Source organism: Amphiprion ocellaris, chromosome 15 (assembly GCF_022539595.1).
Source record: "Amphiprion ocellaris isolate individual 3 ecotype Okinawa chromosome 15, ASM2253959v1, whole genome shotgun sequence".
Lineage (NCBI taxonomy): Eukaryota > Metazoa > Chordata > Actinopteri > Pomacentridae > Amphiprion > Amphiprion ocellaris.
In genome coordinates this window covers 33,071,808-33,097,479 of record NC_072780.1, presented here as the reverse complement: position 1 = coordinate 33,097,479, position 25,672 = coordinate 33,071,808, and the positions used below count along the sequence as shown (strand labels likewise).

Genomic DNA, 25,672 nt, shown 5'->3' with positions numbered 1-25,672 from the left:
ACAGTTAGAAGTGGACTCTAATGTCCTATAAAACGACAAAAACGTGACCCAAAACAAAAAAAAGAAGACATAAAACGAGAAGAACAAGACAGAAAACGACAAAATCAAGACACAAAATGACAAAAACATCATCAACAGGTTCTGCTAACGTTGTGCGACACGTTCCATGAATAATAATTATTATTTAAAATATTATGTTGATTAAAAAATGAGGCATCAATGAAAAAATAAAACCAGAAAGCAGATTTAAATGAGATTCTAACTGTTTTATTAGATCCAGTTTGGTCATCAGGGGGGAGGACAAGAGAAAAATGGCATTTTAGGGGAACTCCAGACTTATTTGGGATTTAAAATATTTTAAACATTCTTTTCTCCTAGTTTTTATAGATTTAGTCTCAGGATGCACACTACTGCATGTTTTAGGGTTTTCTACATGGATTATTGGACATTTGATGTGAAACATCCTCCAGTTCTGGAATGATCCATATAAAGCAGTGACCTTCGTTACTGTAGCTGAAGTTACTGTAAGCTAACATCAGACTGTAACCTCTGATAATAAATATGTTCTAACATTACGTTTAAAAGTTGTTCTGTAAATCTCAGATTTCGTTTCCTGACTTAGTGTTAACACTGATGCTAAACCAAGTTATTCAGCGTCATAAATTAGTTAACTATTAACCAATATCTAATTATGTGTATGATAAATGACAATATTCAGATTCAGGACGCTGTGTAAGACAGACATCATCATTCAACTAGAGATTTTATTGAAAATATTTTAATCCAATTCAATTATAAAACCAGGGAGTGCATTAAAAATCAGTTTCTCTGCATCTGATAGGTTAGAATGACATGGAGTTAAAATTAGTTTATAAGAGAGTTTCTCACATTTTAGCACGTTTTCATTTCCCTTCTGTTCCTGTATCACATGCCTCCACAGACACTCTGTTTTTAGAACTATTCTTATGAATCAGAACCCACTCATCTCTAAATCCTTCCACTTCTCCTCCCGTCACTCCTTCCAGCTCAGTCCCAGCGTCTCGGCGATGAAGGAGAAGATGTGTGCGTCCTCCAGGATGGCCTTGGCCGTGGACTTTCCCTCTCCATGTCCGCTGCGAGTGTCCACTCTGACCATCAGCGGCTGCCGCTGCGCCGCGCTGCCGCCCACACCGTGCTGCAGGGCGGCGCAATACTTCAGGGTGTGGAGGGGAACCACACGGTCGTCGTGATCCGCCGTCAGCAGCAGCACCGCCGGATAAGGAGGACCGGAGTAGGGAGGCTGAGGCAGGTTATGGAGAGGAGAATACCTGGAGGAGGAGAGGCAGAGACCAGAGGACTGAAATACAGAGGGAGACTAGTGGGGGGCAGGAATACTGAGGAGAAGGTCAGAGATTTCACTGTCATGAAGGTGGAGCTCTTTTAGCTGGCTAGATCTCCATGGTAACAGATGCTGTGGAGCTAGATCTCCATGGTAACTGATGCTACAGAGCTAGGTCTCCATGGTAACTGATGCTGTAGAGCTAGATCTCCATGGTAACTGATGCTGTGGAGCTAGATCTCCACGGTAACAGATGCTGTGGAGCTAGATCTCCATGGCAACTGATACTACAGAGCTAGGTCTCCATGGTAACAGATGGAGCTAACCTGGTCTGGGTTCTGTTCAGGATTTAAATCGACTGTAGTATTAGTATTTTTATTACAGAGAATAATCAGTAACATTAATTTCACTTTGATTTGGCCACAGATTAGCATGATCTTAGTTTAGTAAATATGTAAAATATTAATCACTGTGTGCTTTTCAACCTTAACATTTTAATTAATTAGGGGAATTTGTCGAGTTTTTCTTAGTTTTCTATTAGAAAAGCACTATGATTCATGGGTCGTGTGAGAGTTGTTCCTACTTGATGAGCCACTTGAACTGCTCTGGATTGTCAGAACATCCGTAGTCGGTGGTCCAGGCGTGACCGATGGTGAACTTGTGGAACTTCAGCATGTCCATGACGCCCACTTCTGCCACGACGCAACCGAACAGGTCCGGACGCTGGTTCAGACAGGCGGCTGTGAGGAAATATACAATATAAAATCCTCTTTAGGGTTAGGATAAACAAAACTGCAAATCACTAAAATCTTGTGAGAATCTGTAAATCTTCTGTCGTTTTTGCAGCAGATGTTAGAAATGTTAAACTTGGCACCAACAATCTGCAGTAAATTAAGTAAAAAGTCTGGTTTTAAAAGCAGAAATCCCCTCTAGATGTCGGTAAACCTACTATCGACTCACCGACCAGCAGGCCTCCGTTAGAAGCTCCGTTGATGGCGATGCGATCGGCCGACGTGAACTTCTCCTGGATCAGATACTCGGCGGCACACTGGAAGTCATCGAAGCAGTTCTGTTTGTTCCCCAGAGTTCCTCCTGCAAACACAGAAACAGAGATTTTCAGTGAAATCACGGAAAGGTTCATTTTTAGTAGTGAAACTAGCACTACCTTACCTTTGTGCCAGGTGAGTCCATACTCTCCTCCTCCTCTGATGTTGGCCACGGCCAGGATTCCTCCCAGGTGTCTCACAAACAGCAGGTAGGCCACGCTGACCCAACACAACACACTCTTGTAATTCTACAGACTTCCATATAAAGGAAGTGAAATACTCAGAACGTAACGTGTTTGTTTTACTTTTAGATCTCAGAAGCTACACTAAAGTACAGACACCATAAACGTGTCTTTTTAGTGAGAACACAGAGATTCAGAAGAACTATTACCATCAGAAATCAGAGTTTATTTGATATTTTTAACCCTTTTATGAAGATATAATAATAATAATAATAATAATAATAATAATAATAATAATAATAATAATAATAATAATAATAATAATAATAATAATAATAATAATAATTTTACTGGTGAATGGAGTTCATTTCTCATCTAAAATACAGTTTAACTTTTTGAATTTTAAGCAGTTTCTGGTTGTTTAATTGGCTCTGGTCACAAAAACATCTCTAAAATACCTAGAAACATGTCCAAAATGACAGAAACATGTTAAAAATCAATAGAAAAATGTCCAAAATGACAGAAACATGTTAAAAACTGCTAGATCTCCATGGTAACAGATGCTGTGGAGCTAGATCTCCATGGTAACAGATGCTGTGGAGCTAGATCTCCACGGTAACAGATGCTGTGGAGCTAGGTCTCCATGGTAACTGATGCTACAGAATTAGGTCTCCATGGTAACTGATGCTGAGGAGCCAGATCTCCACGGTAACAGATGCTGTGGAGCTAGATCTCCACGGAAACAGATGCTGTGTAGCTAGATCTCCACGGTAACAGATGCTGCGGAGCTAGATCTCCATGGTAACTGATGCTATGGAGCCAGATCTCCATGGTAACAGATGCTGTGGAGCTAGGTCTCCATGGTAACCGATGCTACAGAATTAGGTCTCCATGGTAACTGATGCTGAGGAGCCAGATCTCCATGGTAACTGAAGCTACAGAGCTAGATCTCCATGGTAACTGATGCTACAGAGCTAGGTCTCCATGGTAACTGATGCTACAGAGCTAGGTCTCCATGGTAACTGATGCTGTAGAGCTAGATCTCCATGGTAACTGATGCTGTGGAGCTAGATCTCCACGGTAACAGATGCTGTGGAGCTAGATCTCCACGGTAACAGATGCTGTGGAGCTAGGTCTCCATGGTAACTGATGCTACAGAATTAGGTCTCCATGGTAACTGATGCTGAGGAGCCAGATCTCCACGGTAACAGATGCTGTGGAGCTAGATCTCCACGGAAACAGATGCTGCGGAGCTAGATCTCCATGGTAACTGATGCTGTGGAGCCAGATCTCCATGGTAACAGATGCTGTGGAGCTAGGTCTCCATGGTAACCGATGCTACAGAATTAGGTCTCCATGGTAACTGATGCTGAGGAGCCAGATCTCCATGGTAACTGAAGCTACAGAGCTAGATCTCCATGGTAACTGATGCTACAGAGCTAGGTCTCCATGGTAACTGATGCTACAGAGCTAGGTCTCCATGGTAACTGATGCTGTAGAGCTAGATCTCCATGGTAACTGATGCTGTGGAGCTAGATCTCCACGGTAACAGATGCTGTGGAGCTAGATCTCCATGGCAACTGATACTACAGAGCTAGGTCTCCATGGTAACAGATGGAGCTAACCTGGTCTGGGTTCTGTTCAGGATTTAAATCGACTGTAGTATTAGTATTTTTATTATAGAGAATAATCAGTAACATTAATTTCACTTTGATTTGGCCACAGATTAGCATGATCTTAGTTTAGTAAATATGTAAAATATTAATCACTGTGTGCTTTTCAACCTTAACATTTTAATTAATTAGGGGAATTTGTCGAGTTTTTCTTAGTTTTCTATTAGAAAAGCACTATGATTTATGGGTCGTGTGAGAGTTGTTCCTACTTGATGAGCCACTTGAACTGCTCTGGATTGTTAGAACATCCGTAGTCGGTGGTCCAGGCGTGACCGATGGTAAACTTGTGGAACTTCAGCATGTCCATGACGCCCACTTCTGCCACGACGCAACCGAACAGGTCTGGACGCTGGTTCAGACAGGCGGCTGTGAGGAAATATACAATATAAAATCCTCTTTAGGGTTAGGATAAACAAAACTGCAAATCACTAAAATCTTGTGAGAATCTGTAAATCTTCTGTCGTTTTTGCAGCAGATGTTAGAAATGTTAAACTTGGCACCAACAATCTGCAGTAAATTAAGTAAAAAGTCTGGTTTTAAAAGCAGAAATCCCCTCTAGATGTCGGTAAACCTACTATCGACTCACCGACCAGCAGGCCTCCGTTAGAAGCTCCGTTGATGGCGATGCGATCGGCCGACGTGAACTTCTCCTGGATCAGATACTCGGCGGCACACTGGAAGTCATCGAAGCAGTTCTGTTTGTTCCCCAGAGTTCCTCCTGCAAACACAGAAACAGAGATTTTCAGTGAACTCAGGGAGAAGTTCATTTTTAGTAGTGAAACTAGCACTACCTTACCTTTGTGCCAGGTGAGTCCATACTCTCCTCCTCCTCTGATGTTGGCCACGGCCAGGATTCCTCCCAGGTGTCTCACAAACAGCAGGTAGGCCACGCTGACCCAACACAACACACTCTTGTAATTCTACAGACTTCCATATAAAGGAAGTGAAATACTCAGAACGTAACGTGTTTGTTTTACTTTTAGATCTCAGAAGCTACACTAAAGTACAGACACCATAAACGTGTCTTTTTAGTGAGAACACAGAGATTCAGAAGAACTATTACCATCAGAAATCAGAGTTTATTTGATATTTTTAACCCTTTTATGAAGATATAATAATAATAATAATAATAATAATAATAATAATAATAATAATAATAATAATAATAATAATTTTACTGGTGAATGGAGTTCATTTCTCATCTAAACTACAGTTTAGCTTTTTGAATTTTAAGCAGTTTCTGGTTGTTTAATTGGCTCTGGTCACAAAAACATGTCCAAAATGACAGAAACATGTTAAAAATCAATAGAAAAATGTCCAAAATGGCTAGAAACATGTTAAAAACGATTTAAAACGTGTTAAAAATGACTAGAAACATGTTCAAAATGATTAGAAACATGTTAAAAAAAGACTAAAAACAAGTCCAAAAGTTTCTTGCAATGATAAATGGTGTAATTTTGTCTATTTTATTTCATTTGTTTGCAGATTTTACTGTAAAATGATTGATGATTGAACCAGAACTGTTGCAGGACGTTTTAGAAGAACTAAATTCCACTGAAGTCCACAGAAAACTTGTTCATTTATTAATTATTTGGTTCATATCAGAGATCAGTATTTCAGTTCTTACTTGTATCTGGGCTGAATGGACGCCTCAAACCCTCCGTATCCGTAGAGGAAAACAGGATGAGTCCCGTCGTTCTTCAGGCCTTTAGCGTGAACCAAGAACATGGGGATCTTTGTTCCGTCTTTACTGGGGTAGAAAACCTGGAAACGTAAAATTAATCATCTTCCATTTTTGAGATTTTTTCTAAAACGAGCTTCACTTCACAGTTAGAAAAATGCAATAATAGAAGATTTCTTTTCCCATCACTGTCCTGTTGGAAGGAGCTGAACGTTGTGGTCTTTAAAACCTGAGCAGGTAAATAAACTAGGAACAGGTGAACAGGTGGACAGGTGAACAGGTGAACAGATGAACAGGTGGACAGGCAGACAGGTAGACAGGTGAACAGGCAGACAGGTAGACAGGTGAACAGGTGAACAGGCGAACAGGTAGACAGGTAGACAGGTGAACAGGCGAACAGGTGGACAGATGAACAGGTGGACAGGCAGACAGGTAGACAGGTGAACAGGCAGACAGGTAGACAGGTGAACAGGTGAACAGGCGAACAGGTGAACAGGCAGACAGGTAGACAGGCAGACAGGTAGACAGGCAGACAGGTAGACAGGTGGACAGGCAGACAGGTAGACAGGTGGACAGGCAGACAGGTGAACAGGCAGACAGGTAGACAGGTGAACAGGTGGACAGGTGAACAGGCGAACAGGTGAACAGGCAGACAGGTAGACGGGCAGACAGGTAGACAGGTGAATAGGTGGACAGGTGAACAGGTAGACAGGTGAACAGGCAGACAGGTGAACAGGTGGACAGGTGAACAGGCGAACAGGTGAACAGGCAGACAGGTAGACGGGCAGACAGGTAGACAGGTGAATAGGTGGACAGGTGAACAGGTAGACAGGTGAACAGGCAGACAGGTGAACAGGTGGACAGGTGAACAGGTGAACAGGTGAACAGGTAGACAGGTGGACAGGTGAACAGGTGGACAGGTGGACAGGTGAACAGGTGGACAGGTAGACAGGTAGACAGGTGAGGTTACCTGTCTGGTCTGGTAGTCGTCCTGTCTGATTCCTTTCACCTCCACCTCTCTGAACACTTTGGGTTCTGGGTTCTGGTCGTTGAGGTCACAGTGGTAGATGATCCCTGGAGACAGCAGAGTTATTTAAGAAGCGAAGATTTAGAAAACTCTGCTAAATAGTGTAGTTTTACACCCCTCACATTTCTGCAAATGTTTAATTCTATCTTTTCGTGGGACAACACTGAAGAAATTTGATGTAAAGTAGTCGTAAAATTACCGTCTCCTAAAAATAACTCAACACACAACGTTCAACCCTCGTGTCGTCCTGCAGGTCAATTTGACCCATTTTAAAGTTTGAAAATGTGGGAAAAATAAAGAAACTGTCCACATTTTCAACACTTTTGGCAAATTTTTGAACATTTTTTGGTGGAAAAAAAGAAATGTTCAAAATGTTTCTTCAGAACATCCATTTAAAAAAAATCAACCAAAATCCAGCGAATTTCACTGGATTTTGGTTGATTTTCATGTGAATGTTCTTAATAAAATATTAGAAGTTTTACTGATATATATGGAATGACTTTAGATATTTTTAGGATTTTTTTGGAAGATTTTTACTCATTTTTTGAAAATATTTATAAGAATTTTCTTGCCAAATATGGGGGCTTTTTTTTTTTAAATAAAATTTTTAAGAGAAATTTTTAAGGAATTCTTGGAATCTACTGCTACTCTTCATTGTAAAGACAAATAAACTGATTATATTTGCATTTTGGAGACAAATTAATGATTATTTTTCACAATTTTACTGATAATCTAAGTAGATTTTGGCTCTGATTAGCGTAATTTGGGCTTTTTTAAAAAATGTTTTTAAGGGTTCTAAAGTCTAACTATATTACTAGAAGCAGTATTACAGCTATAACAGTCCCACATATGTAATTGTTTTATTTTACAGTTAAATAATTAGTCATTTAATAAGGGAAATTAAATTTTTTTAGTCCAAAATGTCAAAATTTCCTGGTTCCAGATTGTGAAATTTCTGAATCTACTGCTGCTCTTTATTATATAGAGAAATGCGTCATTATTCACTATTTTGTGACATAATATGAGAAAAAGAAAAGGAATAAAAGCAGGATAATCAATAATATAAACAGTAAATGAGGTCCTGAGTGGTAATTGTTATTAAAAACAAACAAAGAAAAGCAGAAAAAGAGGCATTAGAATCGATATTGGTGCAAAGCAATGACACATCCCAGACTGTGATTAAAAAATAATAATTATATGTTTTTATTTGGGACTCATTAGATGGAAAATAATGAACTTTGTTGTATTTTTTCATTTTAAAAAACATCGTCATATAAACAAACTGTCCTTTAAAAGGTTAAAATCCCAGAAACGTGAACGTCTGGACGATATTTAACAAGTTTTATGTGTTTTATTGCGTTTATTTTGCTTAGAAGAACCTCAGATTTACCCGGAGTGGTGAAGGAGGTGAACTTGTAGAAAAACTCCGAGTGTTTCTTCTTGCAGCTCACTCCGGACACCGTCCCGACGTCCAGCGGCAGATCTCGGACCAGCCGGCCGCTGGACAACTCGTACAGCTGCAGGACGTCCTTCACGTCGTGGACGAAGTTCACCAGCAGGTGGCGCTGGTTCACGCAGGAGACGAAGCCTGCAGGGAGGAAATAAAAAGAGGAAACAAGGAAAAATAACAGAGTTTCCAGGGAGACGGTGTCCCTGTGTTTGTTTTCATCTCCATGTTCACTTGTTCTCTGATCACAAGGAGTCGTCTCAGGACGCCTGACCAAGAATAATATAAAAAAACATCTCCACACTGAGAAAAACAAGACACAAACTGACCAACAACAGGCACAAAATGAGAAGAGTAAGACACAAAATTACTAAAAAGAGTCACAAAAAATAAAAACAAGACACAAACAAAAACAAGACAAAAAATTGACTAAAAAAAGTCACAAAAAGGCAAAAACAAGACACAAAACGACTAAAGAGTCACAAAAACACAAATATTAGACACAAAATGAGAAAAAGACACAAAATGACTACAAAGATTTTCAAAAACACAAAAATAAGACACACAATGACCAAAAAGTCACAAAATTTGCAAAAACAAGGCACAAATGACCATAAAGAGTCACAAAAAGACAAAAATGAGAACCAAAAAAAAGACACAATGAGAAAAACAAGACACAAAATTATTAAAAAAGATCACAAAAAGAAAAAATAAGATACATAATGAGAAAAAAAGAGTTGCAAAAATCAAAACAAGACACAAACTGACTAACAACAGGCACAAAATTACTAGTCACAAAACAACAAAAATAAGAACCAAAAAAAGACACACAATGAGAAAAACAAGACACAAAATTAAAAAAGATCACAAAAAGAAAAAAATAAGATACATAATGAGAAAAATAAGACACAAAATTATTAAAAAAGATCACAAAAAATCAAAACAAGACACAAACTGACTAACAACGCACACAAAATGAGAAAAACAAGACACAAAATTAGTAGAGTCACAAAAAGACAAAAATAAGAGAAAATGAGAAAAACAAGGAAGAAAATGACTAAAAATAAAATGAAATTCCGAGAAAGAGTAACAAAGAAAAACAAGAAACAAAATTACTAAAGAGTCACAAAAAAACCCAAAAATGAGACACACAATAAGAAATACAAGACAAAATTGTTAAAGAGAGTCACAAAGGGACAAAAATAAGACACAAAATGAGAAAAGCAAGACATGAGATTACTAAAAAGATTCACAAAATGATAAAAGTAAGACACACAAAAATATAACACACAAAATGAGAAAAATAAGACACACAAAGAAAAACAAAACACAAAATTACTAAAAAGAGTTAGAAAAAAACAAAAACAAGACACAACAATGACTAAATTAAAACACTAAATTATTAGAGCAACAAAAAGACAAAAACAAAACGCAAAATTAATAAAAAAAGTCAGAAAGAAATTAAAAATGAGACATAAAATGACAGAAAGGAAACAAAAATGACAAACCTGAGACCAAACAACACAGAGACTCAGAACGACTCAGAACAAGAGAGAAAAACCAGAAACGTCCAGCAGAGGGCAGCAGAACATACATGTTGTCATGACGACAGCTGTTCCCAGGAAACACGTTAAAGAGTCACCAGGAGGACAGAAGAGAGGATCGAGATGATTCAGTGACTTTCTACTGACTTCAATCTGCTGATGTAGAGATTCTAACACACTACTGACACGTCTGGGCTGTAACCATGGCAACCAGAGAGAGTTATTTATCCAAACAGGCTGTAATATTAAATAAAGCTATTCTCGAGCAGATGATGCATCTGTTGCTGAGGAAATCCAAACAGGTTGGTGGAACAGTCGGCGTTCTCTTCTATTTTATTACATTTTATACAACGCAGTCTGGTTCTTACACAGTTTAAATATTTTTTTATTTTTATTGTTTTTGTCTTTAATCTTAATTTAATTTTAATTCTATTTATTTTATTTTTACTTCATTGTGTTTAATTTTATTTTAATTTAATAAAATTTTTATTTTGTTATATTTCATTTGAATTCTATTTTTATTCAAAATTATTTTATTGTATTTTTTATTTTATTTAAATTTATAAAAAACGTTTGTATTTAAGTTTTGACTTTATTGTATTTTAACTTTCCTTCAATTTCTTCTTGATTTCATTTTATTTGTATTTTATTGCATTTTATTTTTATTGTATTGCATTTTAATTTTGTTACATAAAATTTTTTTTTTTACTGTATTTTCATTTTATTTTATTGTGTTTTATTTTACTTTACTATTACCTATTAATGTTGAATTTTTGCATAGCACATAAAAACAGTTGCCAGTACTATAATTAATAATAATATTTATTTCTATTTTTAATTCCAATATTTGTTTATTTGCCTAAATTATAAATGTAGATTTTTTTTGCATAGCAAATAAAAATAGTCATCCAACAGTTAAATTTTTTTTCTTAATAACTTGAATTGCATTTTACGTTCCAATATTTGTTTGTCGTTATATTTGTCTTGTGTGTCCAGAACTAAAAACACAACAACAAACTGGTGGTAGTTCAAAAAGTTACAAGAGCAAATTAAAAAACAAAACAAATAAACTAATTTTTAAGGGTTCATTATAGGTTTAGTGCATAAGAAATGTTTATTTATTTGTCTTCAAAAGAAAAACAAAAGGAAATTGCGTGTTGTTTTAGTAGTTAACAATTTTTATTTTTATTTTTTGCATAGCACATGAAAATAGTTGGATGGAAGTTTTAATTCTCTTTTCTTAACACATTTAAATTTTAATTTTTTTATTTCAATGTTTGCTTATTTGTCTTTAAAAAAAAAAACAACAAGAAACTGCTTCTTGGTTGCCCCCCCAAAAAAACAGTTTTTAAATAATTTTTTTGGATAGCCCATAACCTAGTTGCCCAGCAGCTTCATTTTATTTTGAAATATATTTTTCAGATTTTTTTTATTCCAACATTTGTTTATTTGCCTGCACGTGTGCAGAGCAAAAAAAAATACAAAACAAAACAAACAAACAAAAAAACAATAAGAAATTCAGAAAAAAATCAGGAAAAAGTCCCCAAACTCTGTATTATAAACTATCATTGCTTGGCAGTTTTAATATTTTTTTAAAAGTTATTTTAGCTTCTTTTTTATTTCAATGTTTGTTTATTTGCCTTCAAACAAATGACAAGAAAGCTCTTGGTTTTTTTATTTTGAAATTTTTTATTTTTTATTTTGTGCATAGCACACAAAAATAGTTGCCTGGCAGTTTTGAATTTATTTTCTTAAAGTATATTTACATTTTTTTATTTCAATATTTGTTCATTTGCCTTAAAAAACACCAAGAAAATGGTTGTAGTTTTTTAGTTGCAAAAAAAAAGGACAAAAAACTCTTAACTATTTTTAAAATGTTATTTTTTTTGCATGACGCATAAAATAGTTGCCTGGTGCTTTTTTTTTTTTCTTTAACATAATTTAGGTCATTTTTTGTTTCTTAATCCAGTATTTGTTTACTTGGTTGTATCTGCAGTGACTCAATGACGTTGTCAAACACTACACAGAGGAAATTTCACTGATGTTTATGAGGATCTCTGGGTTCAGTTACCATCATTCAGTGACTCACAACAACAAAAAACGCTGCTGATTGACCAAGTTTCACTTTTTGAGCAGAGTTCCCTCTGACGGAGGTTTTGTACCGCAGACACTCAACTTCCCAGTTGCTGTGGTCTGAGTGTCATCGAAACAGCGGGAGAGAAATTCAGCAAAAAGGAGTTTTGTAAGACTTTCACAGCCGATTTGTGGAACTGCGTTTCCGTGTACAAGCTTTTTACGCACTTCTGAACACCAGCGGAGTTTTCTCACGATCCTCTAAAGGCTGTGGCTGTCGTGCCAAAAAAGTCTGGTTTTTAAATTACTGGCAGAACGCCGGCGACGTATTTAGATTTATCTGAGCAGAACCGATACTGCAGAGCGTCCACGCTGCAGGACATTCTGGTAAAACTTCCACCTCTACTCACTCAGGACGTCCTTGTCGTGCTGCGGTATGAGGGTGGTCCAGAGCTGCCGGTCGGGTTTCTGGATGTCGATGTTGATCAGACGGTACCGAGGAGCGTCCAGGTTGGAGTGGAAAGTGAAAACCGAACCCTCGTTGGTCACGTAGGAGAACTGAGCATCAAAGTTGTCCACAAGTTTCACCCACGGCAGCAAACCTGGCGGTCAGGAGGAAGGAAATACAAGAAAGTCAAATAGGAACTGAGTAACTCTGCACATCTAACACCAACATCTAGACCTCTATGAACATCTAGACCTCTATGAACATCTAGACCTCTATGAACATCTAGACCTCTATGAACATCTAGACCTGTATGAACACCAACATCTAGACCTCTATGAACATCAACATCTAGACCTCTATGAACATCTAGACCTCTATGAACATCTAGACCTCTATGAACACCAACATCTAGACCTCTATGAACACCAACATCTAGACCTCTATGAACATCTAGACCTCTATGAACACCAACATCTAGACCTCTATGAACACCTAGACCTCTATGAACACCAACATCTAGACCTCTATGAACATCTAGACCTCTATGAACACCAACATCTAGACCTCTATGAACATCTAGACCTCTATGAACACCAACATCTAGACCTCTATGAACATTGAGACCCCTATGAACACCTAGACCTCTATGAACATCTAGACCTCTATGAACATCTAGACCTCTATGAACATCTAGACCTCTATGAACATCTAGACCTGTACGAACACCAACATCTAGACCTCTATGAACATCAACATCTAGACCTCTATGAACATCTAGACCTCTATGAACATCTAGACCTCTATGAACACCAACATCTAGACCTCTATGAACACCAACATCTAGACCTCTATGAACATCTAGACCTCTATGAACACCAACATCTAGACCTCTATGAACACCAGGTTCTGTTTCCCACCAATGAGTCCACATCAACATTTAGTCTAAATATGTAAAAATTGGAACCTTGTCTGGTCAAACTTTCCACACATCAGATTCTACTGATGTTAGAGCCTCAAATGTTGGTGAAATGTGGACCAAAGACTGTATTTTAGTAGAAATATGGATCCATCCACAGATAGACACTTACAGGAACTTTATGGAGACACTAGACCAGCCTGGTTTAGACGTTTAGCACCTTTTTTTTCCATTTTGAAGATCCAATAATTATTCATTTGTGTCATTTTAGACTATATAAATGATGTTGGTCAGGTTTCAATAAAATTTTAAGTAATTTCAAACAGGAGGTTTAACTAAGTTTGGATATTTTTGAGTAGCTTTGGACAAGTTTCAGGTGATTTTGGGCAAATTTAGCCTAATTACAGACACCTTTTGCGCCCGTTGGACAGGTCTTTAGTTGTTTTGGGGACAATTTTAACTAATTTTGGGCAAGTTTCAAGTCCAAATAGTAAGAAACTGTTTCTTCCAACAAAGCTGAATGATTGTTCAGCGAAAGAATCTGCTATCAGGTGATTCTGATCGAATTCTGAGGCTTAATTAGCTTCAACAGCAGATATTTTCTTCTATATTTATGCATGTTTGTGGCTCCATGTTCATCACAAATGACACAACTAATGACATGTAGATGACACGACTTCCTCTATTCTCCAGTAAAACCATCAAAGCAGCACATCTTCATTTTCTGCAGATGCTGATGACAAAAAGACTTTCATTTTCTATTTTTCACTTCTCCAGCTCCTCTGAAATTTTGGAATCATTTACTTTAAAAGCAAAATTCTCTGATTTAAAGAGAATTTGTTATAAAACGGATCATCTTCTAGTTGAGTGATGGTCAAAGAAAAACAACTATCTATTGAGTTAGAAACTGCATTTTTCTGCTGTTTTGTTGTCACTTTTATTAAGCAAATGAGTAAATTTACTTTAAAAAACATGCAGACTGATGTAAACAAACACTAGCTACAGTTTCCTCTTCAAATAAAATGTGATTTTGTCAATATTTAATGTGTTGTTTTACCATATTTTCATGAATTTCTTGAGTTTGCAGAGATAACTTTAATGCCATCAGCCTACTTAGTTACGATTTCATCATTTTAATAGTGAAATTCAAACGTTTATGCACCAAATAAACCCCATAATGAAGTCACACAAGTACAAAAAACACCGCAGCAGAACAAAAGGCTTCATCCTGAACTTCTACATTAAACGTACGAACCGTTGCATCGATCTGAAGGTGGATTTCGGACCATAAAGTCTCACCTTTGATGCCGTCGGGAAGCTGCTGCAGGTCGCAGTACCAGAGCTGGTTTACGGGTTCACAACCTTCAGTGATGGACAGAACTGCATATCTGCCATCATCTGAGATCTGAAGGGGCAAAAAATAGCAGGAAAAGAAGAAAAAAACTGATAAAAACACGCACTTAGGTCAATCCATTTTATGCTACGACACGTTTAAAGTTGCTCAGAACTCCAAAATGTCAGAAAGTTTGCAAGAACTTCATTTAAATTCTGTGCATGCAGGTGATTAAACTCCTGATGACAGCTTCACAGGTGGTTTTATTAAATGATCCCTTCAGGCCTCTCAGTTTGGCTCACTAGCAAATGCAGCTGCAGAATTAATATTCGGTGATTCTATTTCAGCTTCCTGCTGACTTACGGTGACTGAGCTGTGCCACTTGGGATGTTCAGGAAACTCAGCGACCAGAACGTCCTGGGACTGCTCGGTGCCGATGACGTGGAAGTAGAGCTTCTGGTTGAGGTTGGACGTCGTTTCCGTGCCTTTAAACAAAAACAAAGACGCTCAGTCCTGAATAAACTGCTGTTTCTTCGTGTTTCTGCCTCCTTACCGTCGGTTTTTCCCTCCTGACGAGGGTAGCAGTTGTAAAAAACGCCCTTAGCGTCGTGGGTCCAGGCCAAGCAGCTGAACTTCACCCTCTCCAGGACGTCGGACAGCGGCGTCAGATCGTCGGCCTTCATGAACCGAACCGTCACCCAGTCAGACCCGCTGCTGCTCAGACCGTACGCAAAGTATTCACACTCCTCCGACAGGCGGCCCACTGGAAGGAAACGAGGATTACAGATGCAGCCGGGTGGTAATTAGGAGATTACTGTAGGCAATCTTGCTTTGTTTTACTCTGGTTGTATGCTATGGTGTGATTGGTGGTGAGTGTGTCTGGGTGGGTACTTTTGACCCGAGGAAGTGACACTGAGTGGTGCAGGTGTGCAGGAACGCTTTTTCCTCGATGGTCTCTCAGCGGAGGAGGAGGCAGAGCGTGGCGGCGTGGACAGCGTGGGTTCTTTTGGGCTTGACAAAAACCCAAGCACGGACTCAGGATCCCCAAGCAGGAAGCTGGGAGAATGAGGCTGAGGACCTTTAAGCCCCGCTGCCAGATGGTGAGCGGGAGGACGGAGAACCGACTGCGGGAGCAGTTTAGGAGGAGTTCTCGAGGAGGCTAGCTTGGCTAACGCTAGCCCGGCGGCTAGCGGGGCTACCGCTAGCTCGGCGGCTAGCGTCCTCCGGATCGGAATGTTTCACCGCACTCAATGTTTTCCGTGAGCACTGTTCCACCGCACTCAATGTTTTTTATAAGCACTGTTTCAACGCCCTCAATGTTTTATGGACCAAACAGCGTTACACCACGTTGTTGATTCAAACTGAACCCGGACAGTGAGTAGACTTGGCCAGGTGGCCGCGTGTATGTATGTGTGTGTGTACGTGTGTGCGATCATGGAGCACAGATTGATGTTCCATTGTTGGGTGATTTTGTGGGTGTTGTAGGGCAACCCTTGAGACTGAGGGGGTAAACGTAGGGGGAAATATTTGCGTTCATTGATTTAGTTTTAAAAGGTAACAGCGGGACTGGTCATTCGGACCATCCGGGGACACTTATCTAACTAGCATCTAATTTGGTTTTTGGGAAAGTTTAGGTTACTTCTCCTATGTTTTGTGATTTATCTGTGGTAAATATATAGCTTTGTGTTGTATTAAATCAGGCCTCTCTTAATTTGGCCAAAAGGAAAAAAAATTCTCTGGGTCTCATTTTTTATTTTGATATCTCTAATCTATATCTATTCTTTCCAGTTAGCTTTACGAACCCGAGCACCCACCATTCTCGGGGTAATTATCTCAATAGAGTGGCTGCATAGGGGTGCTACACAGAGCTGTTTGTACATGAAAAATTAAAGCTCTGCAGCTGGACTCACTCTTCAGTGCCACGGTTCCATCATCGGAGAGTTTGTTCGGGTCGAAGAAAACAGTGGCAGGAGCATCCAGAGAGTCCTGGACGTACAGAACATCTTGGTTCTGGAGGCCCTGGTTGTGGAAGTAGAAATACCTGAAGAGGAAATAAGGATACAGTGAGAACGAGTATTCCTATTTACTAAAGTGGTAAGTACAAGTTATATCAGGATGCCAGGGATGCAGACTTAAATCATTTTCTGAATCCACAATCGACAGCTTTATCAAGTAATTAATGACAAATATTGAGCACAATGGACGTAATACTGTGCAAAAGTTGCATTTTTGGTGAACAGACGTATAATAGTGGCTCTGTTTGAATATAAACACACTGTTCTGCTCGATTGCAGTTTGTTTTAAACACGAGTCTAAAATCAGCCCAAAACTAGTCTGAAATAAGACTGCAACCAAGTACTAAACCAGTCCAAAACCAGTCCAAAATCAGACCAAAACTGGTCTAAAATAAGACTAGAACCTAGTACTAAACTGGTCCAAAACCAGTCTAAAATCAGACCAAAACTAGTCTAAAAAAAGACTAGAACCTAGTACTAAACTGGTCCAAAACCAGTCTAAAATCAGTTCAAAAGCTGCCCTTAAGTTGCATGCGTTTGCTCTGGTTGGAGGTCATTAACCACCACATTAGTCTTTGTCATGGTGCCGTTGCTAGCTAAATCCCCATAATGCAAAACAGGTGAAATTGCAACAAAAACCCAAATTTGGCCAAAAAAACCACGCAAAATTACCACAAAAAGACATAAAATCACCCCAAAAAGAGCCACAACTACCCTAAAATGTTAAAATATGTCAGCAAAAACACTCAAAACCACCACAAAAACTACCAAAATTACCACAACAAAAATTCAAATTTGGCACAAAAAACTTTCAAAATCACCACAAAAAGACAAGACACAAAATTAGTCAAAAATGGCAAAAAATTACCACAAAGACACGAAATCACCACAAAAACTGCCAAAATTACCACAAAAAGATAAAATCACCACAAAAAGAGCCAAAACTACCCTAAATGTTCAAATATGGCAGCATAAACATGCAAAATCACCACAAAAAGTACCAAAATTACCAGAAAAACGACCAAAATTACCACAAAACAGGTGCATTTGCAACAAAAACACAAATTCGACATTAAAAAACTTGCGAAATTACCACAAAAAACGGCCAAAATTACCACAAAAAGACACAAAATCCCTGTTTGGAGGTCATTAATCACTACAGAAGTCTAAAACCCCACAATGGCATCCATTCGCCAGCATTAACTGTGTTTTTGTGTACAGTTACACTTCTAGCCACAGCAAAGGAAGCAAGAAAAGATGACAAGCAAGTAAACATGGATAGAAAAAGAGATTTAGAATTTGTGCAAATCTGTAGCAGAACTCTAAAGAAGCTTTGCATGAATTTCTCTTAAAGCTTCCATTAGTACCTCTGGCCTCGTTTGTAAGGGCAGCTGTATTTGGGGTAGTCGTAAAGCTCGGTGAGTCTCTGGTGGAACTGAGGCCGAACCGAACACTCCTCCAGGTACTTCATGGTCAGGTTGTTCTGGGCTTCAACAAAGGCCTGAGAGACAAAACAAGAACCACTTAGAGAAGCTTCTGGCAAAGAAACGACTTCAGCTTTTTCAATCAACCCTCATGTACCACTGTTTCTGCACTGTCGGGGTCCTCCAGCCAGTTGTAGGGGTCGCAGATCTTAGTTCCGTGGTAGTCGTCCACCTGTGGCAGAGGAAACAGGAAGTGAACATCCTGGCCTCCATATCTGGCAGTCAGACTGGATTTTCTGGACATTTTTCTGTGGAATTGAACTCCTTTAGGTCATCTGGCGGCTCGTCAGCGTCAGAACGCTGCTTTCAAACGCCGACTGGAAGCATTACAAGTTCTGTCAACACTTTAACCGAAGAGACCAGAGGCACCAGTAATAACCGGCTAAAAATACACGAGAACATTTAACGTTAAAGACGCTGAAGAGTCAGTACAAGGATTTGCATATTAGTGCTTTAAAGAGTCTGATGAAACGCCAACAACTTCTGGATTCATGCTTAATATTGGGGATAAAATAAACAATAGGCAGTTTATTTAAGCTCCACACTAAGTTTATGCATTGGCAGCATTGGGACACATAGACTTTTAAAAGATAACACGTCTTATTAACCTGCTGGCGTGGCTTACAATGCAACGCAATATTACCACAAAGACTCAAAATCACCACAAAGAAATGCAAAATCTGCACAAAAAGGGCCAAAACTACAACAAAATGACCCCAAATCACCACAAACATGGGTGAAAATACCATAAAAAGCCACAAAAACGCTACTAAGAGAAGCAAAATTACCACAAAGACTCAAATTCACCACCGTAATTTTGCTCGTCTTAGTAGGGTTTTTGTGGCTTTTTATGGTATTTTCACCCATGTTTGTGGTGATTTGGGGTCATTTTGTGGTAATTTTGACCCTTTTTGTTCAGATTTTGCATCTTTCAGTGGAAATTTTGTGTGTTTTTGTGGTGTATTTACCTCTTTTTGTGGTGATCTTGGGTCTTTTTGTGCTGATTTTGTGTTTCTTAGCGGTAATTTTGACACACAAAACCACTATTTTTAATTTTTCACTAATTTGTGGCACAAGAAAATATGAGAAAAAATAAAAATCTAAACAAAAAGTCAGTTCTGACATAAATAATGTCATTTTATTGCATTTATTTTTGCTAAAATATAACACGTCACATATTTAGCTTTTGGAGTGAAGAAATAGAACTTGGAGAAGAAGTTTTAGTGTTTTTGGATTTCAGACTGATAATAAACTCCTCTCAGGTGTTTTTAAAGCTGCAGATTTGGAACCAAACTCCTGCTGGAATTAAATGTTGCCACATTTCTTCCTGTTTTTACAGTTTCCTGAAATAAACAGGCAACATCACGATCATTATTCACTAATTTGTGACATAATATAGGAAAAACAATGGAAAAAAACATAAAATCTCTGTTTCTGCATTGGTTGCGTTGGGACACGTGGATTTTTCATGTTTATTGCATGTTTTTGTGCCTAATAACGCCACGCTCGGTAACTTTTCTGTAAACTCTGCCAGCTGGAATGACTCATTGAACCTGCTCTGTTTCTTCAGGCTGATTGGCAGCTCCAGGGAGTAAAAGCTGTTTTCAGTTTTCTAATGAGCAGCAATAAATGTAGTCATCATTTCAAACTGGTTTGGTTTGTGGCTGCAGGGCAGAGAGCTGCTGACAGCATCAGTTCCAGCAAATCACGACTTTATCGGAGACGTTTTTTAACGTTTCAGGTCCGGAATTCTTTGCAATAAAAGCATAAAACATTCAGAGAACTCAAAAAAATCCTCCTGGAAATTAGTAGAATTTTATCGGAACGTTTTTAGGACAAAAGACCTAAGAACGTTTTAAGGATATTTAGAAGCTCCAACAAGGTTCCTTTGAGGTTAAAAGTATGTTTTTAGCTGCAACATGCAGGGAACATTTGGAGAATGTTGTCGGGTTACGTTCCATGATAACAAAAGAAGAACGTTCCAGTGAAGTTTTCTAGATGTTACTGAGACTAAATGTCTTTCAATAAAACGTTCTTCTTTCAGCAGCGTTCCATAAGATTTCCATAACGTTACCGATAAAGTATGTTCTCAACACAACATTTGGCAAATGTTTAGGGACAATTTTTAGAGAAAAGTCTTCAGAAAACGTTTATCTGACTTTAAAGAGAACATTCAGTGAACTAAAAAGAAAACCTCCGTGATCTTTGCAGAACTTTCTCGGAAAGTTTTCAGAACAAAAGATCAAAGAACGTTTTAAGGATATTTAGCAGCTACAACAACGTTCCTTTGAGGTTAAAAGTACGTTTTTAGCTGCAACATTCAGAGAACGTTTGCAGAATGTTGTCAGAATATGATCCATGATTTTAAAAAAAAAAAAGAACGTTTTTACCCATTGTTCCAGTAAAGTTAAAGTGACTCATTCACACCTGAAGAGTTTTATTAAATACCGTGGAAGTCGTGGACGTTGACTCAACGTTTGTTTGTGGTTTTTATTTTACGGTTACCTGATAATTACACAACTCAGGTGTGGACGCCGCAGACAGTTAGAATTTAATTTCCACACGACTGAACGTGACTCAGTTTATTATCAGAGCAAAGTGTGTTAATTCCAGATCACATGATGTCATTTCCTCCTGAAAAAGAGACTGGAAAGACTCCAAGGCTTTCTGAGTTATTTAACAGAAAGTAGTCGACAGGTTTACTACAAGATCTTTAGAAATAACTTTACATTTCAATTTTACTCAGTTGTATATATAACATTTTAGACCAGGGGTGTCCAACATGCGGCCCGTGGGCCAATCCGGCCCCCAAAGTGTAAAAATTCCAGAGAAGAAGATTGTAAATTATTAAAACTATAAATTTAAAATCATTTCTAGACCATGACAAGTTGTTCTGATCAGAAAGTAAAATACTAGATTGCTGATTGTTCTTTTGTCGTTTTGCGTCTCATTTTTGTAATATTGTCTTGTTTTTGTCTTTTTTTGTCTTTTTGGGTGTTTTTGTTGAATTATTTGAATCTTTCAAGGTAGGTTTGGCTCTTTTTGGGGTGATTTTGTGTCTTTTTGTGATAATTTTTGACCGTTTTTGTGGCGAGTTAGCATGTTTTTTGTGCCAAATTTGAATTTTTGTTGCAATTTCAACTGTTCTGTGGGAATTTTGGTGCTTTTTCTGGAAATTTTGATCTTTTTTGGTGATTTTGCACGTTTTTCCTGGCATATTTCAATGTTTTATTGTAGTTTTGGCTCTGTATGGGGTGAATTTGTGTTTTTTCATGGTAATGTTCACAGTTTTGTGGATATTTTGCGTGTTTTTTGTGCCAAATTTGAGATTTGTCGCAATTTCACCAGCTCTAGGGTAGCTTTGGTCCTTTTTGTAGTAAATTTGGCGATTTTTGTGGTGACTATCCATGTTTTTGCTGACATATTTGATTGTTTCAGAGGAATTTAATGTTTTTTGTGGTGTATTTGAGTTTTCAATTGCAATTTCACCTGTTTTGTGGTGATTTGGTGTGTTTTTCCTGGCATATTTGAACTTTTCAGGGTAATTTTGCCTCTTTTTCGGGTAATTTTGCAAGTTTTTTTGTGCCAAATTAGAGTTTTTGTCGCACTTTCAACTGTTTTGTGATAACTTTGGTACTTTTTGTAATAATTTTGGATGTTTTTCTTGGTATATTTGAACCTTTCAGGGTAGTTTTAGCTCTTTTTGGAGTGATTGTGTCTTTTAGTGGTAATTCTGGCCATTTTTGTGGTAATTTTCCAGCTTTTTTAGTTTCAGTTTTTCCCAGAACTCAGATGTGTTTCTCCTCCTAAATGTCATGGTTCTATCTGCTGGACTGATGAAGTTCTGAGGCTCAGAAATGATGGAAAAAGTCCATTAAAAAGTGGTAAATCTGGACCCACCTCTATAGACTTCAGGGACCTGGAAGAACAAGACTGACTTTTAGAACTAAATTAAACATCTTCCAGAAGACAAACAGAAGTCCAGACGTCTTCTGCTGAAGTTCTTCACATTAATACAACCTGGTGGCTGAAATTCTGCACAGGTATGGTTAATATTTGTAATTTTTGTTGCTTTTCTGAGTCATATTTGTTCGTAAACCGAACATCTTTGCATGTTTGGAGGACAAATGTGGTTGTTGAGAACATATTTTGCAGGTTTTCACTCTTTCTGGGGAGTTTTCTGAGACTATAAATGAAATAAAAGTGATTCCTGCAGCTGGTTTCTGTATTTCTGCTGCAGCTTTCAGCCTTAAATCCAACATCTGACGCAGTTTTCGGGGCTTCGACCTGATTTCACCTCCAGCTGCAGGACAAATACTCGGAAATGAAACAATGACGCCGCGTTTCTGGAAGTTCAAACAAGTTTTTAAAATTGTGTTTTTTTTTTTGTTTTTTTTTTTAAGAATTCCTCTACTTGTTTGTCTCCCATCTGTCCTCCTGACCCGGTTTATTTACCGACGGACAGACGGACCTGCACTGACCTGGGTCTCATCTCTGCGGGCCGCCGGGTACTGAAAGGCCATGCTGAGGTTCTGGAGGTTCTCTGGAGGTTCTCTGGAGGTTCTCTGAAGGTTCTGGGGTTCTCTTTCTGACTGTTTTTAGTCGCTCTGCTCGCTGCGTCTGAAGAGAATCACAGCAGCGGGAAACGAAAGTGAAAGTTTCCACGAACACGTGTCAGACAAACCGGAAGTGACGCATCATGGGGGGGGGGGGTAACGAGGCCCTGCTCCACCTGTTCCTGCCTTGCTGCTGCTGATTAGAAACATCCACACCTGTAGAACACAGAAAGGGAGGGAAATGAGAACCTCATCTAATCTAATGCCTGCTTCTCGCCTGACAGTCCAGGACGGAATGAGATCATTAACGGACGTAATGAATCACAGATTTAGCAGGAATTGTTGTTTTTGAAACTCCTGTCCACAGAAATATAACATTAAAACAATGACGTGATGTTTGATTTTGATCCAAACCTGCAGGTTCTCAGCAGAACCACCAATGCTTTAATTATTATTTTATTACTGTACTAAAATCTCTGAAAACCTTTTAAGAACTGAGCTTAGATTTTAGATGCATTTTATTATTTTTCATCATTTTTTAGGACTATTAGGACCTGTAATTATAGAAACTGAGTGATTTCTTTGAACAAGAAGTCACTTTTTAAAACCAAAATATGGATTGTACCTTGGAAAAAAACTCCTCAGTTTTGATGAAAGATGTTAGATTTGTATTTATAAGCGCTCTTGTATATTCTGTTGATTTTTTTGATGTTATATTTTGTATATTTTAAAAAATTATTTCATTTTATTTTAATGTAGTTAATCTTATTTTATATTGTTTTGATTAATTTCATATTATTTGAATAGATTTAATTTCATTTAATTCTATTTAATATAATTTTATTTAACTTATTTTATTCTACCTTCCATTTATACTCTAATATTCTATGTTGTCTTATTTTTTACTCCTTTATTAAATATCCATGCTTTTTTTAATTGATTATTTTGTGCCTTATTTTATATTTTAATATTAATTTATATTTTGTCATGCATTTTAGATTTGCTCTTGTCCAGATTATGTTTAAAAATCAAATTCCTCAAAACTCTGCACATTAAATATCATCATTAGCAATTTAATTCTTCAATTATTTTTCATGATTAATGGAATTTTTAGACTTTATAATGTCAGAAAACAATAAAAAAAAAGTCCAGATAATGTGTCTAAATTTCTCCTTTTGCCCAACTATCAGTCTGAAATGCAAATAAATTAAATTTAAAACGACATAAAACAGCAAATAATCCCATTTTGAATCTGAATCCTGCAGATGAATTTAATAATTGATCAGAATCGATTTTCCGTTTACTGATTAATCAGCTGTTAGTTTCAGTTCCAGTAAACGTTCTGATGCTCAGTTTCTCTTGTTCTCTCTCTGATAATAAACTGAGTCACGTTCAGTCGTGTGGAAATCAGATTTTAACTCTCTGTCTGCGGCGTCCACACCTGAGTTGTGTAATTATCAGTGAAGTGTAAAATAAAAACTACAAAGAAACGTTGAGTCAACGTCCATGACTTCCACGGTATTTAATAAAACTCTTCAGGTGTGAATGAGTCACTTTAACGGCTTAGTGTGGCTGAAAATATCATTAAAAGTCTCATTTCCAGGTCGTCTGTTTCCATCAGCTGTTTTTATTAAATTAAAAAGAATAAAGTTAATTTTCTCTCCCTCTGAATGAACTCGTCTAATCCATTAAAAATCTGTAAAGAAGAGAGAAAATCTGGCAGCAAGATGCAGAAAATATGTTTAAAAACAAATATAGAGCAGAAAAATCTGTTATTGTTATTTTACAACTATTTTGTGACTGATTTAAATAAAGTAAAAAATTGTGTAATTTTACAGTCTCAATATTGTAAAAAAAAGAAATGATTATTTGTAAAAATATATATTTTTTTATGTTGATTTTGCTTTTACAGTTAATATAAATAATATTTTACTAGGTGTTATGCACAATATTGACAATAAATAAGCAACAGTCAAAAAATCACCATTTTTAAAACCTTTTGTTTAATCCTGCTTTTTTTCAAAATGTAAATTATCTGTAAATTATATATTTTTAAAATTTAAATACAGTAAAGAAATTGTGTTTTACTGTAAAATATTGTAAAAGAAAAAATATCCTTTATTTCATCTGTTCTTTTTTTGCAAATAACACGTTAATGCTTTTTCATTTATTGCTTTATTAGATATTATCATTTTTTTAGAAAAACAGCAATAACCTCTAAAATAACAAAAATAAAAATAATAAATCAAAAATAAAAAATTGTAAATATCATATAATATAAAAATAAAACAATATCTAATCTAATCTAATCTAATTTATATAATATAGTTATATATAATATAATTTTTATTTATATATATATATATATATGCTGATTTAAATACAACAAAAAAATTGAAGAGAACAAATTATTATTTCAAAAAACAGATATTAGGGTAATTGTGTACATTAATGTGTGTTTCTGTGAATTTATCCATATTTTTAACATAATTTTTAAATGACAGTTAAAAAAGATATTTACCATAAAAAATTACCATAAAATCTAAAATTATTCTTACAGATTATTTAAAATATCTTTAAAAAAAAAAAAATAGATTTTTGCTGATTTAAATAAAGATGCTTTTTTATTGTAATATATTGATCACATTTTATTTTATTTTTATTTTATTTGTTTGTTCTTTTTACAAGTAACATGTGAATTCAAACTTTTTTTTCCTGTGATTTTATTAGATATTATCTGTTATTTAACAAAACCTGGACCATCTGTAAAATAACAGTTTAAAAATATGAAATGTATTCATATTTTAATTTTATAAAAAAAAAAACCAACATATAATTTTATTTAATATATAATAAAAATATAAAATATATTCAACATTTTTTGCTGATTTAAATACAGTACAAAATTAAAACAACAAACTATTATAGA

The 25,672-nt window shown here is 36.8% G+C and overlaps 1 protein-coding gene across 2 annotated transcripts; it reads right to left on the bottom strand.

The window, feature by feature from the left end:
* Positions 1-251: 251 nt before the first annotated feature.
* On the bottom strand, positions 252-22,833 carry LOC111569149 (prolyl endopeptidase-like). Of its 2 annotated transcripts, none has more exons than XM_023271133.3 (15): positions 22,669-22,833; positions 18,285-18,359; positions 18,071-18,204; positions 16,599-16,729; positions 15,242-15,451; positions 15,052-15,173; positions 14,655-14,760; positions 12,402-12,593; positions 8,318-8,515; positions 6,871-6,974; positions 5,847-5,983; positions 5,016-5,110; positions 4,806-4,937; positions 4,429-4,585; positions 252-1,307 (listed from the first exon to the last, which is right to left on the bottom strand). In XM_023271133.3, exons 1-15 carry the CDS (start codon positions 22,708-22,710, stop codon positions 1,013-1,015), a joined length of 2,130 nt encoding a protein of 709 aa, XP_023126901.2. In that variant the 5' UTR covers positions 22,711-22,833; the 3' UTR covers positions 252-1,012. The 2 variants fall into 2 exon arrangements, with proteins under 2 accessions (XP_023126901.2, XP_054874084.1); XM_055018109.1 differs by lacking the exon at positions 4,429-4,585 and adding an exon at positions 1,902-2,058.
* Between the last annotated feature and the right edge of the window lie 2,839 nt (positions 22,834-25,672).

Bases quoted from the DNA above. Each gene is read 5' to 3' on its own strand.
- LOC111569149 (XM_023271133.3), bottom strand. From the start codon at position 22,710: ATGGCCTTTCAGTACCCGGCGGCCCGCAGAGATGAGACCCAG. The intron at 15,452-16,598 runs GTGAGTCCAGCT...GTTTCCTTCCAG, and splicing joins TGGAACCGTGGCACTGAAGA to TGGGCCGCCTGTCGGAGGAG. The intron at 5,111-5,846 runs GTAAGAACTGAA...GTGTTGGGTCAG, and splicing joins TCCATTCAGCCCAGATACAA to CGTGGCCTACCTGCTGTTTG.